The 15,663-nt window shown below is 43.9% G+C and overlaps 2 protein-coding genes across 4 annotated transcripts in view; one reads left to right on the top strand and one right to left on the bottom strand.

Moving 5' to 3' along the window:
* LOC309716919 (uncharacterized protein) overlaps positions 1-15,663 on the top strand; it is a 244,022-nt gene that overhangs the window by 1,558 nt on the left and 226,801 nt on the right. Inside the window, exon 2 of one of the 2 annotated variants that reach the window (XM_082551068.1) lies at positions 358-1,365. The exons of the other annotated variant lie outside the window; for it this stretch is intronic. Within the exon in view, the coding sequence (XP_082407194.1) occupies positions 358-444 (87 nt within the window). The 3' untranslated portion in view covers positions 445-1,365. Of the gene's footprint in view, positions 1-357; positions 1,366-15,663 lie in introns of those variants that run through there. 2 annotated transcript variants of the gene reach the window in all.
* Positions 1-15,663, bottom strand: part of cdk14 (cyclin dependent kinase 14) — a 247,147-nt gene that overhangs the window by 209,583 nt on the left and 21,901 nt on the right. The gene's annotated exons all lie outside the window — the stretch shown is intronic.

Genomic DNA, 15,663 nt, shown 5'->3' with positions numbered 1-15,663 from the left:
GAACAGCACTGAAGTTAACAGTTCTGCGGTCTCTGTACCTGCTGAGTGTGAGACTGTGAGTGGTGTGTCTCCACTCCTGGACTATGCTGCTCCCCAACCTGTATATTTAGAAACGGTCTGTGTGAATGCTCCTGTGTCCATAACGGATCCCTTTGTGCCCGGTATTACAGACTCTGACTCTGCTAAACCTGGATCTTCCTGTGCAATGACTGTTTTAGAGACTGCTACTCCTAAGATGGACAGCTTAAGGCCTACAGAGTCGCTAGGAGTGGCCCGCCATGAATCTCTGTTCGCTAACACTGTTTCTAGCTCCACTAACTCTGTTTTCCCTGTGTCTGTCTCTGCTCCTGAGCTCAGCTCTCCCGCTTCAGTTTCTGTAACCAAGGCAGCGTGGGCCCAGCCTTCCCTAGCTCCCGTATCAGTTCTTCGGGAGAGGGTAGCTGAGGTCCAGCTGGTCCCTGCTTCTGTTCCCAGACTGGCAGAGGCTCCTATCATCCCAGCACCCGTACCTGCTCCTCGGGTGGGGTTGATGGACACCCAGACTTTGCCTGCTCCTGTTCCGGTTCCCCGGGTGAGGTCAGCCGTGACCCTGCCGACTCCTGCACCCGTCTCAGTTCCTCGGGTGGGAGCGACAGAGGTCCAGCTAGCTCCTGCACCTACACCAGCCCCCAGGGTAAAGGCAGCCAGAGCCCAGCTCGTCCCTGCACCCGTATCTGTTCCTCGGGTGGGGATGGCTGGTGTTCGGCCAGGCCCAGCACCCATTCCTGTTCCCCGGAGGAGAGCAGCCCAGAGCCAGACACCTAATCTACCACAAGCGCAACTCCCACTACAACTGGCATTGCTGTCCATAACTCAGTCAGTGGCTCAGTTATTAGCACAGTTTCCTGTTTTGTCACCAGTTCAGTCTTTAGCACAGTTAACGGCTCCATTACCCACTCAGTCATCCGCTCTGTTACCACCTCAGTGTCTTACTCCATTGCCTGTTCAGTTAACGGCTCAGTCATTATTAGCTCTGTCATTACCTCTGTCACCAGCTCAGTTCATAGCACAGCAACCCGCTCAGACACTGCCAACCTCAGCTGGAAGCCTTTGTGAGCTTTCTCCGCCAGCTGAGGACTGCGTGGTGCTGACAAACTTTGGACAGACTGTTTGCCCTGCACAGCCCCAGCCGTTGCATCCTAAGCCGACTGCGTGCCCTGTGCAGCTACAGTTAGCGTCCCCTCAGCCAAAAGTCTCTACACCTGCTGGCTCTGCATCCGTCTCCGCTGGGGGTTCAGGGGAACCCCTCCAGCCGCTCCTCGTCTCCGCTGGGGGTTCAGGGGAACCCCTCCAGCCGCTCCTCGTCTCCGCTGGCGGCTCAGGTCAGCCCGGCCAGCACCTCCTCGTCTCCGCTGGGGGTTCAGGGGAACCCCTCCAGCCGCTCCTCGTCTCCGCTGGCGGCTCAGGTCAGCCCGGCCAGCACCTCCTCGTCTCCGCTGGAGGGTCCGAGGGGCCCGTTCGGACGTGGTCTGGTCCGGCCTCTGCATCAGCTGCACCCACGCCCGGTCCGGCCTCTGCATCAGCTGCACCCACGCCCGGTCCGGCCTCTGCATCGCCTTCAACGTCGCCCGGTCCGGCTTTGGTCTCTGCTTCTGCTCTGCCTGCTGCGGCTCCGGCCTGTGCTTCGCCTGGTCCGGCCCCGTCATCGCCTGGTCCTGCCTCGTCTGGTCCTGTGCCCACCAGGCCATGGCCAGCATGCCTAACACTGGAGAGCCGCCGCTGCATTCCATGCAGCCGGCCCCCTGAACGGCTCCGTCTCCTTCGCCGCCGCCGCTGCCTTCCGCGCGGCCGGCCTCCTGAACTGCTCCGTTGTCTCCTTCGCCGCCGCCGCTGCCTTCCGCGCGGCCGGCCCCCTGAACTGTTTCCACGTCGTCGCCGTTGCCTTCCGCACGGCCGGCCCCCTGAACTGTTTCCACGTCTCCACCGTTCCCGTCCGCATGGTCGGCCCCCTGAACTGCACTGTGTTTTGGGTTGTTTTTCTTGGGCTCCGGTGTTTGCTGTGCTCCTTTGTTTTCTGTTCCGTGCCCTCCGTCCTGGGCCCCCGCCGCCCGCCCTGGGTCGTTTTCTGTTTGGTTTTTTGTTTTCCTGTGTTTGGGCTGTCTGGAGCCAGCCCTTAAGGGGGGGGTGGTGTCATGGTCCTGGGCCGTGTTGGCCCAGTATTCTTAGTTCTCTTGTATTTTTGTATTCAGTTCCCTGTTTAGGTTCTGTTTCCTGAGTTGCCCTGTTATGTGGTTCCCTGTGTGCTTTCCCTTTGTGACTCTCACCCCCTGTGTGCCCCTCTATGTATTCATGAGCCCTTGTCCCCTTTCGTGTTTTATTCCATGTTTTCCCCAGCCTGTTATGTCTGTGTTCTCCCCGTGCTCTCTCCTCCTGTCTGAACCTCTGTACTTCCTGTTTTACTTTGACAGTCTCTCGTCAGTATGCGTCATGTTGTGTTCACTCCTGCCCTGTCTCGTTATGATTATCTGTGTCAGCTGTGTTCCCCGTGTGCTCCCACTTCCCTCGTTAACCCTCTGTGTATTTATGTCTGCGTCTCCCTCAGTTCTGTGTCGTAGTCTCCCTCATAGCTGCGTGGATTTCCCTGTGTCTCTCTGCAAGTATTAGTTATTGTTCCCGGTTTAAGTTTTGTATTTCTTGTGATCTGCCTTCCAACATTAAAGCTGTGATTTTGAGTTTATCCCCTGAGTCCGTGAGTTTGCATTTTGGGTCCTCATCCTGCCTGCCACACAGCTATCATGACAGATATACTGTCTATGCAAGTCAAGGTCAGCCACTACACAAGTATTCTGCATGATATTGTGCCACGGTGACAATAAGTCTGTCAGTTATTAAAGAGATCTATCTCAGATTTTCAAGAAGCATCATCCAAACAAACTACAACACTAATGTTGAGTTATTATTCTTATTATTATCACTGCTGGAATAAATTGATTTCCCAAATATTATTCAACATATTGCCATTCATTCTTAGGACTCACCAGGTAAAGTCATGTCAGAGGTGTGTGTATATATATATATATATATATATATTAGGGGTGCAACGATATTCGTATCGATATTGAACCGTTCGATACAGTGCTTTTGGTTCGGTACGCGTATGTATCAAACAATACAACATTTTTCATTTATTTTATCAACTTTTCTTCTGACGATGCTGTCTGTGTTGAGAGCTCAGTGGATCTGCGTTCGACTACTCCACCTAGGCTGCACTGTCGAGCGCAGATCCGCTGAGCGCACACAACGAATATGACTGCACATTTACGCCGACATCATCCTCGTGCAAAGACAAGTGGAAGCAGACAAAAACAACAAGCACGCATGCTACAAACTTTACCCGAGTCATTTAGACAGCCGTTAGCACAGGATTCTCCTTATGGGGACCTGATATGTTTAATATGCTGCTGAGAATATAGCCCAGAAGAAGCGTATAGTATAGCTTTTATTTTGAAAGAGCCATTTCTCTGTAATAAACTCTCTTTTCCAAAGATGAGTGATTTCTCGACCAGATAGATTTATTATTTTATCCCTTTGTTGTTTCAGCAACATTACATTTAAAAACTGTACGTTTGAGTTAAAATATATATTTATAATTTTAATAAATGACAAATTAAAAAAGCAAGAACCTTTTTTTGTATCGAAAAAATATCGAACCGTGACACCAAAGTATCGAACCGAACCGTGAATTTTGTGTATCGTTGCACCCCTAATAAATAAATATATATATATATATATATATATATATATATATATATATATATATATATCCAACGTGTACTAGCTAAATGCAAAAAGTTGTTGGTAATCCAAAAGTACTTCAGTGAATTAGTTTTATTCTAGTAATACTCTAATAAAGCAGATTACTTTTTAAAAAGTTACACTGTAATTTATTCATTTCAAAGATGCGATTACAGAACATTCTTCCTTCGATGGGTCCCCAAGCCTGGACTTTCTACCGTGGCAGGGTGATCTTTACTGAAACTTAACCAAACTAAATGTAAAAAGTATAAAATATTGTTCAGTGTGATGTGAACTTCGGTGTATTGAGTGAAAGTCCTGTGACCTATGGTTTTCCATCTTCCTAAGGCTTCAGTCAGAGATCTAGAGACTGGTGTGTCAAAAAGTGGAACGGCGAAAGGGAGATTGTTCACCTCCACAGTTAAACGTGCGCCTTCTAAAAAGTGTTGGTTACAGTGATAAAGCACAGCACAAACTGTCTCTGTGTCTGGTTTGTGTTGCTCTTTTCATAGTATAAGTGTTTGTGACAAGCTAACGTCTCTCAGAAAAACTGCCCATCAAAATTTAGGTAACAACCTGCTTTAATGTTTAATTTTACTCAAGCGGCAGGTGGTTAAAAACAAATCCGCAGAGTAAATGATCTCATTGTTTACCAATTTTCTAAAAAATCCTCTTTAGAATTATTAAAAGCTGGTTTGGACAGATTCCCGTGCTAATCTTTCAAGGTTAATTAAAACAACAACAACAAAACAGATTGTCGCAACCTTTAAACAATGACTGTTTAACATGTTGACTACACGTTTACAAAATACCAATGAATTCATTCAAAGACTTAATCCATGTCATGCCCTATCTCTTCTTCCTCATTTCCTGTCAGCTCTTATGCAGCATGACATTGTGCCTAAGGTCAAAGTTCATCAAACCTATTCAGACTACACACTGAAATACAGTTAGTTCCCAGTAGGGCAGGCCAGTGGTGGTACAAGCCGGTTTGAGATTGAAATGCCGCACAAAAAAAACCCTCTCCACAAATCTAACAAGCACTGTGAAGGAAATGAATTTAAAGAATTGATCTAAATGTATAACTAACATGTCTTGATGCATGCTCAATCATCCAGGGAAGTAAATCCCAAGAGGTTGATTCTGTTCATCTGGACCTCACAGCCCACTGTTCATTCAGTGGTTTCAGTCATTGTGCAAAACCTGCAGTCAGCTGCGTTTCTCCCACTGAAAACTCTACGTCCAGATGAACAGAATCAACCTCGTGGGATGTAACTGACATGATTATCTTTGTGAATGTTTTTTGGCACGAACTACACTTTGATTGGACCTGCTCTACTCTAAAAGCACGCATTCACAACTTGAGCGCTGCAGCTCAGCGTCGTACGGCCTGTTAGACTGAACGAGGTCTGAGGATTACATCAGTTTAACAGGCTTTGCATCACTTGAGCCAGTTGCCTCGCATTTGTGCCTCCAGTCACACTGAGATATTGATGCGGATGACACTTCTCCCAAAGTGGGCTAAATTTTCCTTAAGGGCACAAAATAATTTTTACCTTGTAAATGTTGTTAAGATGGAATCCAGGGCTAGAAAGGTGAAATGTGGTGCTTACTCTGCTGTATAGGACGTGCCCTCTTAAACATGACAAGCCCGAACACAGTCACGGCCAAAAGCTTACTTATTGTTTACATGTATATAGTGAAGAACTATCACAAGGCTTTCATAATTTAATTAACTGTTATTGGCAAATAAAAATGATCACGGCTGTACAGATCCACCATTACAGTCTGCCAGCCTGAGACTAGCTACCAGCTGCTGTAACCTACTATCATTTCCCTCACAATGCCAAAAATCCCATTTAGGTCATTTGTCCCCTGTCAGTAATGAAAAACATGTGCATGCTGGATAACAATAGCTTTTTGGAACTTATCATGGGACAGATTTCATTTGGGCTGGAAGATCTCCGAAACAAAGGACTCGTGCTGTTACTCTAATGAAGACAGACTTCTGGGCACAATGGCTGCACAGCATTTGCATTTCTATCCCACCTAAAGCTTAAAAGTTGGAAAACTTGCCACACATTCCTTTTGTTGGCTCTAATAAAACACTGCACCCTCTAAAGACCAGTGGGGTTTCAGACATTTAGTTTTACTCTACCTAAAATCTGCAAGGGTAATGAGCAATCTGCATGACTGCCTGCCTGACTCGCAAAACCCACAACACAACCGTCAGGCTGATTCACAGTTATGTGCTATTCCATTAGCCTTCTTATGTCTCATTTCCTAGAATCACCTTCCTCAATCATTTCTTCCAGTGCACAGTCAGGGCCCATTTCCTGCCTGGACACACCAAAAACACAGAACCTTGGGGGCATATGGGGGAGCTCCAGAGCCTTCAACATGATGGATGCAACATCACATCCAACACTATTACCGCAGCATGCTTCACAATGGAGGCCCACCAGGCTGGCTTCGCATTACCATTTGCATTTTAATACCTCAGCAATATTTAATCCATTAGGTTTCCTTCAGGGCCGATTAGTGAAGGGTTAATTAAAGATGTGATTAGACCACTCAAAATGTATAACGAGATGCTATCGCTGCCCATTTGCTAACACTTGCGGCCTCACGCTGACCACGATGGCTGAAAGGACTCGGCTCTAAATGTCCTCAATACTACATCACCCACAATTACCTCGTGAGCCCTGAGGTTGTTGCAAGTGATAGTGCAGGCAGCCAATCTAATTTACAGAGATAGTGCTAATCCTCACATGCAGGGGAATGGAAAGTTATACCAAGTAAAATTAAATTACTCTTCAATATGGACTCTTCTCCAGAGGGGGACTGGAGCTGAGTGAGCACATGGAGGGTTGACAGTGTTTCAGCTCACTTTCAGCTCAGCCGTCATCCTCAGATTGGGAGAATTTGTGACCCTAACCCTCACAGGAGAAGACGCAAAGATTAGCAGCTGTCACAAATCAGATGGATGGAACCAAACATACAGTGGCAACAACTTCAACTGTGACAGTCAGTCAGGATTAGCCCTACAGCGGGAGTCATATAGAGGCAAACACATGCACAGCACTCAGAGTTAATGAGTTGACTGAAGCCAGAGAGCGATTCACTAAAATCGGGTTCGTGAAATAGGGCAGAGGCTCATCACGTGCATGCTAATCTTAACCCGCTGCTAGGTTGTTGACCCTGACAAGCATGTTGGGTCAGTGATGGATGTTCTAGAGCTTTGATTTGTCCCTCCTCACCTTCACTGTCACTTATTAGATCCAGAAAATTCAAATTAGGTCAAGGGGGGGTGAAAGCCTGGTTGGAGCTCAGACAGGACAAGCAATCTGCAACCACCATGACTTACTGTAATAGGAGACATGTCAATCATGTAGCTGCAACCCAAAGCACACTGCTCTCCCAGTCTCCCAGTGCGTTCAGGCAGCTCTTGTCAACTCATAAACTCAGATATTTCCCGTTAACAAAACCAAGTGGTCAGAGTATCCAAGTCTGTGCTGGCGTTAAGTTTTAGGCACAGACAAAAATATTCTCAGTCTAAAGCAGTCTCCCTGTTTTATTGACTCTTGCTATTTCTGCTTGAATACCTGTTACAACAATTAACTGTGAAAATAAGTTGTGTATCGCACAGAAGATTGTGTAGGGATGAGTACAAAGGTTTTGTAATAAATCTATAATATCAGTAACAGATGCCCTGAAAGCCCTGAAAAAACTAGTTATTTATAGTTGTTAATGAGCACTTATGCACTTTTAAGTAGTAACATATTTTTTAATGATGACAAAGCTGCCATCATATCAAATGGTGAGATCTCCTGCCATTGTAAGGTCTGATTTCTCAAACTGTGGGCTCGCTTTACCACTTTTAATGAAAAAGTTACTAAGCTGAACACAGTGAGTGAAAACGCAGCTGCATAATCAACCTTTGAAAAGATTTAGAATTACAACTCTGGCGTTTCTTGAACACTTTGTGTTTTTAGGATCTCGAGGCTCATTCTTTCGGCTTTCCGGACTGTAACTTTGCTGTTTTTGGTTTGGTGAGGTTTTTAGCCATTTATACACAGATATAAATGTCAAACGTTGGCTTTGCTCTGGAAGAACTTGGTGGACTCTACAAGCTTACTTTGGCTTATTTCTATCATTGTGCAAAAGCTTATCAACAACTCAAATGGCAGAAAACGTTTTTGGGATAAACTGATACCAAAAAAAAGCACTTTTTTTGTTGTAGTTGTTACAAGTCAGCTATAAATGTATGTGCTGTTTATTGTAATTGCATTTAGACCACCTGTCACGTCAGCTAAAGCTGGTTCATTGATCTTGTTGACACATCACTACAACAAATGGCAGCAGCCAATGATGCATCTAATTGCATCTATCTCTCTTTTTTTTTTAGCAGCAGGCAGCTGTCGATTAATCTATGGCACACGAACACCAAACAGCAGGCAGACATGAGTTTAGCAACCAGCTGCTGAACACTGTGGTAAAGACCAAACCAGTTTGCAGGAGAGAGCACTGGAATGGAAATCGCTGATAATCTTGCCCTAAAGCTGGATATCTAAGCGGGGAAAAGTTAGCTAACATGCTAGCCGTCAGCTTTAAAGATTGTTTCACTGTCTTGTGAAAATGTGCTGATGACTGACCATTTACAGCAGGAAAGGGGAACTCCAGGCCTCAGGGGCCGGTGTCCTGCAGGTTTTAGATATCATCCTGGGTCTAGTTCATTACCAGGCCCTGGAGACCTGGAGAACCGGCTCTTGAGGCCTGGAGTTCCCCACCTCTGATTTACAGGGTGCCAACACAATCAAACCCTGGGGTATGTCCAGTTATAGAACATGGTGTCCATCGATTGAGGAAAATCAGGACCGGATCTGGATCTGTGTGGAATTTTGGTCAGCCGCTTAAACTCATTATTTAACTTAAATTTGTAGCCTCGCTCTCGGACGAATGCTTTTCCAAATCTGAACTTGGAGCTAACAACAGTACTGCTAATTTGAAAGTAGTTCAAATGAAACTAAAAACACTGTGCACGCACGCACACACACACACAGACAACAGGAGACAGGACCATTCAAGGGTATCTATCAATATCTTCGTCCAGCTCAGGGAAAAAAGGGAGAAAAAAAGAGTTGTGAGGTCATACAAGGAGCAGACATCTTGACGTGATTTTCAAACACAGACTGATCTGGCCCTGCACACTGATACACACCAAGGTGACATTGTTGAGGCCCCCCTTTCAGATAACAAGGATTCATACCACAATGATAAATAGTTGTTGTTGTTTATTTTTCTGATACGTAACCATTATGACTGATAAAAAAGGAGTCGTGCCATTTCAAAGTTTAAATACTCGAGTATTTTGTGATATTCTTGCTTTAATTTTACTAGCATAGTAGAGAAAGAGCAGGTCCTCCGTTTTTACAACATGCATCATACACCTATATGCTCTCAGTGTTGAAGCCTCGACCTGGCTTATTTCCCACTTTTCCTCTAACGTGGTCCATAATTTACAAAATGAAGATAATTCTGTTTTAAGTAAAACAACTGGCCCGACTGACTCAGTACTGAGGCATCATCTCTCTATAACAGCTGACAGTTTTTAAATGGAAGTGGCTGATAGCATGTAATGAGGCTTGTATTAGAAGCACAGCATGAGGAAACGTGTGAATTCCAGACTGTGATTACTGACAGACAACTCTCTGAGCACTGCTCAATATGTCTGAGTGCAACCTCACACAGTTTCACTTCCTAGGAGTACAACAGAAAAAAGAAATGAATACGACATCGAGTGTTCCTGCCAAAGCTCATCTCTCTTACTTAAGTTGCTAGTTAGTGGGCTGACTTTAAGCCACCAGCTGGAAATGTCTTTGAGACATGACAGTGACAATGAGTGCCTGACAACAGCTATCTGATGCACATTGTATCTGCAATTACAGAGCGTGCGGCGGCTGCCTCTCCTTTAAAAGTGGATATTTCTGCTCCTCGACACATCAAAGGACTTTACTTCAGAAGGCTTTTCTGAGCCATCCACCGAAGCTTCAACTGGAAACATGTTGAATTTAACAAAATGCCTGTTTGTCTTTTCACTAACAATGGAATCCATTTTAATATGATTATTTTACTGATAATATCCACAACATTAACCTTTCTTACCGAGCTTGAAAGGCCTCTGAAAGCAATCTGACATGCTCATTACAACACACTAAGCACTATAAGCAAATACAGTTCAGTGATCACAGTCACGCCATATAAATAAAAGTGAATTGAACTGAACTGAAAACACGTAAAAAGTTACTCAGACAGCTGAAGTCATCAGATCTGCCAGGCTGTACACAGGTAAGGTAGTGCTAACACACAAGTGTTACATTTTTTTGCAAATCAGACATAGATTTTACCCCAAATTTGAGAACCATATATGAGCTTATTAATGTCTGCTTTGGTCCAGAGTGATATGAAGTGCCTAACAGAACTATTTAGAACTATAAAAATGAATAAGACTATATGGTACTTCTTAATTATTTATTTCAATAATCAATCATTCTTTTGGTGATCAAGTGTTATACTTCTGTGTACTCTGGATACACATTGGCCAGTCTGCTAATTAGCCGTCCATCACAGGTCTGAGATGGATAACCAACATCCAGGTTCATCTATTCTACCTTCTATCAGTTACTGTTTACTAATGCAAGTCTTTATTCGCTGACAGTCATTTTGGAAAATGCAATTGGCAACACAATACAAAGGTTTAATCTTGAAATGACCTTATTTTGTCAGAAAGTCATTCCTTAATCTTTACCTTTCTTTTCTAATCACCACGTCATTATCACCTCAGATCTCTTACCTTGATTCCATGTGACCTCTACCCCTGCAGCCTTGCTGTAGGAGGGAACTGAAAGACTTAAGCTGAGGTTCTGATAATGTGGATGTGAAGCGGGTGACATGGAAAGGTAGGTGAACTGATCCGAGCTTTGGGCCACGAGCACTGGTCGATCAGCGTCGTAATGTGCCCCGTGATGCAGGCTGAACTGCCTCCAAAACATCTCAACCCATCTGCTGCTTTCATCGGAGGTCTTTTATCTCTGCTGGTTCACAGGCTGATAGCTTTTTATTTTTCACTCTTGGTCTGACTTCAACACTTTATTGAATTCATGTCAAGGTTTACATCCACAACCATGTCGGACATTCATGCCGGTGGAAAGATAACCAGGCAGCGCTTTAATCAGCAGCCTTTTCTTTGTCATTTAAGAGACTGTTATCAATATGCCACATTGATTGGAATTTTCAAACTTCAGACAAAAATCAATTGAATCAGACTCGGCCGTTTTGCCTTCTGTGCATGCTAATGTTCTGCAGGGAAATGCTACAGGAAGGAAGCAATTCTTTTTACAAGCTACTATTCATCTGTTCCAGAGCAGTAACATTTACAAGCAATATATACAGGAAGCAACACTGATTTGATCTTATCCTCAGATTCTATCTAAAGGTAACTTTAGGATCAAAGTGGGTGCTTAGACAAAAGCGGTTAATTCAATCATCTTTTAAATATATCAACTATCTGAAAACGATACACTACATGTATACATGATTATAAACCAACCTTTGCAAGAGCTGTGACTTCAAAAGCTTCATCACTGGTGTTTGTCATGTATTTCAAACAACATCCTCCGTCTTTGCCCAGTCAGACTCTTGGTTTAGGATGAAGTGAGTGTCTAAAGAGTCCGTTTCTTGATTGAGGACAGCCACAGCTACGTATCTCTTCTCTTGTGCTGACTGAGGCTTAGTGAGTTTGATTTGATATCTTGGTCAAAAGGAAACAATTCTTGTGATCTGGTTTTAAAACGGCTGTTAAATGGCGTTTGGCTGGCTTGGTGTAAAACATTAAAAACGAACGAGGTTCCGAATGCAGATGAAACATTAGAATTCCAGACTCACAGCGTGACAAACACAAATGAGAGCAGCGAGAATCGTGACATGCTCGTGCTGGGTCTTTTTTTATTCTTCTTTTTACTAAATATTGCACAGAATTCACAGCGATTTACATTCCCTGGAACTAATGACAGGGTTCTGCTTCTAATGGATTCTCCACAGACCTCTGGTAATTAAGAAACACATTTGTTGCATTAATTTTTGATCCCGACACCAAGCGTATAAAATCATTCAGATCCAATTGGACAGAGAATAGATAATGAAGTCTGCATGTGACAAAGACAGAATTGTGACAAAGAGACAAGAGAACGGGAACAAAGATAGCTAATGAGAAAATCATTACTTTAGTGACAATGACAACTTCACCTAATCGAGAAGCTCTAACAAAACCCGACGTTTCGGTGAGGCTGAATATTACGGACCGTTTCTCTGACGGCAAATTAACTCGCAACAATAAAAATCACACAACACACAAAGAAAGTATGCAAAGAGACCATCCTGAAAAATCAAAGCCTTCCACGGGCTCTTTCTGTTGAGTGCAGCACTTTTATCGCAGATTTAGATTAAGCCAGTCGGGTCTCAGAATCCATTTCCATTAGAGGCAGGAGGGGATAAGCGGACTCAGGCTCTTCTCAGATCTTTCACCCATTTGCAACAACTCATGTGGGAGCAGAGACTTCCATCCACGGTGTGAGATTTGAAAGCAGAACAGCATTTTTTTCAGGAATAAAACTCTTTGAAATTTTCTGTTCCCGCATTCCTGAAAAGCATCCTGACAATTTGAATGATCATAATGTTTAAAAATCACTTAATAATCTATTCTATGTGACACACAACCAATGACTAATAAACACTGCAGGAAAGTGTTTATAGAAGACCGTTGGTCCACACATTTCTGTACTTTTATTGGATAGTTTTTTTCCACAATCACGCACACTACCTACTGCTGGCTTAAAGAATGCAGTCTATGGAAACAACTGTCACTGCAGCCTACTCATTTTTTCTGTCTGCATGAAAAATACAAACAGAAAATTTGTCCTGTAACCTAAACATCAGTCACCATGATCATCACTGGGCCACGTCATGTGACTATGGTCTTTCTCCTTTTTTTGGGAGAAACATGCAAGTGCATGTCAGTAGTAGGGATGGGTACCGGTATCCGGTGCCATGATGGCACCTGTTCTGACATAAATGGTAGTAACCAGACCGAAAAGCAGTGCACGTTTCGGTGCTTTATTTCGGTGCTTTTTTCCCTGAGATGTCATACACTTTGGATTCCAGCCAATCATTTTACCTTTCCGAGGATAGTAGGCGGGACCAGGTACGTACGTTCTTTTAGAGCAGAGCTACAGATTAAAAACGCCCAAGGAGAAGTGGTCAAAAGTCTGGCTGTACTTCACAGCAAAAGATGCAAACTCAGCCGCCTGCAACAAGTGCTTTAAGCTGATACTGTGATACTGTCAAAGGAGGCAACACCTCAAATCCGATGAAACACCTGGCGACGTATAGCATATTGTTAAAAGCCGAGAAATGCGCCGTATTTGATAGCTTGCTGTGAGACCTCACACCGAGCACATCTACTGCGGGTGGGTTGTCTGTTATCGGACCCGGAGTTAGCAACATCCCCCAAGAACCCGAAGAGGAGAGTCCTGGCCCCTAGCCCTGCCAGTGTAGCAGAAATGATGAGGATGATGATGCAGCAGCAGCCGTTCTTCTCTGCGTGAGTAGCTTAATGTTGTTTGTGTGTAATTCACGTTGAGTAGGCTAACCACGTTATTACATTAATGCATGTAAGGTGAACTAGCAAACATCATCATAGCTACATGCGGCTGTCCTCTTGTTTGATGGCAGATACTCCCTTCACCCTGGCCAAAAAGGCTAAAATGACCAAAGAAAAAGTGGAAAACAGTTAAACATGAGAGGTTTTTGGACCAATTTTGTGTTCTCCATTCTTTAAACACCGGCACCGTTTCAAAAGTACCGGTTTGGTACTGGTATCAGATAAAACCTAAACGATACCCATCCCTAGTCAGTAGTGTCTGTGCTGTTTGAATTCCCACAATCCTCGTCTATGTTAGACAGCATGCAAAACAACAAATCCAGCATGAGCCTACAGGGACAGCATAGCAAAACTAAACCATGTCACTGCAGTGAGTTCAATAAGTGTTCACTGCTGAAAGCATAAAGGAGACTCACACACCAAGTCACTGGAACAAAGTTGTTTGCCTGTCCACTTAAAAAGCAGCACACTTTACATGTACAGTGATGCACTCTGTTTATATAGCATTCCACTAATCTTACTGACCATTTCACTGATATGAAAAACCGACATGCCTGTCTTTGAACTGTGGGAGGAACCCAGAGTACTGTACCCACCCACCACTGCTTATCTTCAGGGTGAAACAGCTATGTTTTCTCTCATGTACTGCATATACTCTTAAAATTGTGTTAAAACTGTCTAACAGTTAAATCAGTTTATGTGCAAGTAATCAATGTGAGCCAAAAACTCTGGATTCATTTCCCTACTCTTGGCTCTGTACGATGTCGGTGACGGGGGATATCCCCATGGCCCATATGGTCATCGCCTGCACACAGCTTCATCACAAGCGTCCCAACCAGTCACCTGCTGTTCAAACCTTCTGTTTGTCTGTCTGAGACACTGCACTAAATAAGGACCATTTTAAACTGTGAATCATGCAAAGCTATTCTAACAGCATCCAAAAGCCTCAAAACTGTCTTCCTAAAGGATGAACCACTCAGCTACAGTGTAAGACAGCCTTACTGGGTCCTGTGCCTGGGGAAAAAAGTGCTATTTTTGATTCATGAATCATCCACAGGGCAGAAAAATAAACATTATGATTTATATTTTTGGGCATCTGACCCAGACCTAACGAGGGTGCAAAAGTAGATACTAGTACTACCACATACTACATACTGTCATTTAGATCGGAGCACCTCAAATGTAATGTCACCCAAAACTGTTGTCAAACCTATAAAAAAAAGCAGCAGGAAGCTTTCTTCCCCTGCGCACTAAATCTATTAATTTCCCTGGTTTAAACGTGCAGTTTCATTATTTACTGTGATCAATCATAGTGGGTCATCAGACAGCAAACCAGCTCCCAGCGCCTGCTTATTTGTTTCTCTCTGCAAAGATAGAAGTGCTTGCACACACAGAAGCGCAGAATCCAAACTCCCAGACATCTGTAGCTGTAGGTCATCAGTCAGTTTCTTGCAAACACGATGCTGCAGGACAGGAAGGAGTTTTTTCCCCATCTCAGATTCTTTACATTCTTCTTTAGCAGCAAGGCCCATTTATAGCAAATGGCCCAAGCTTAATTCCCATGGCACTTCTAGAAATGGTTCGCTTCACCACAAAAGTCCCTTCGCAAACAAGAACACAGGCCACATGTTCTTATCCAAATAATCTCAGGAAACTTGACAAATAGCCCTGTTACCAGATATATGTGATATCTAAGACATCCAAGCTCTCATGTCTCTTTGCCAACAAAAATAAGACTTCCACGATGGGATGGAAATCTCTTGCATTGCAGCATTCCTTGATGCCCAGTGGGCAGTCATGTTGGCCATGAACATGAAGAGATTGGTGTTGTGACACACATGTCAGGTTTAAAGCGCACAAAGCTGAAAATCCTCTGTTTATTTTCAGTTTCCAGTCCTGCTGAAACCACACAATATAAGAACTGTAAGATCAAAGTACATATAAGCAGTTTGCCTTGAAAGTTAGTGACAGTGTGCTTGCTTAGCATGTGGATGCAAACTAATTCTACCAAAATGTGTTTGCTGATGACCTGATAGACGTTGGGTTGTTAAGATGTGTGTTTATTTTGTCCAAGCAGAACATCGACTCTTCTGAACGTTCATATTTACCTTCTTTGACTCAATACCTCAGTACTGAGTAGAGATGGCACGATACCACTTTTTTATGTCCGA

The sequence above is a fragment of the Aulonocara stuartgranti genome, assembly GCF_965226115.1.
Source record: "Aulonocara stuartgranti genome assembly, chromosome: 11".
In the NCBI taxonomy this organism is placed as follows: domain Eukaryota; kingdom Metazoa; phylum Chordata; class Actinopteri; order Cichliformes; family Cichlidae; genus Aulonocara; species Aulonocara stuartgranti.
Note: the sequence above shows the minus strand (reverse complement) of the source record. Positions and strands in the feature narration are given on the sequence as shown.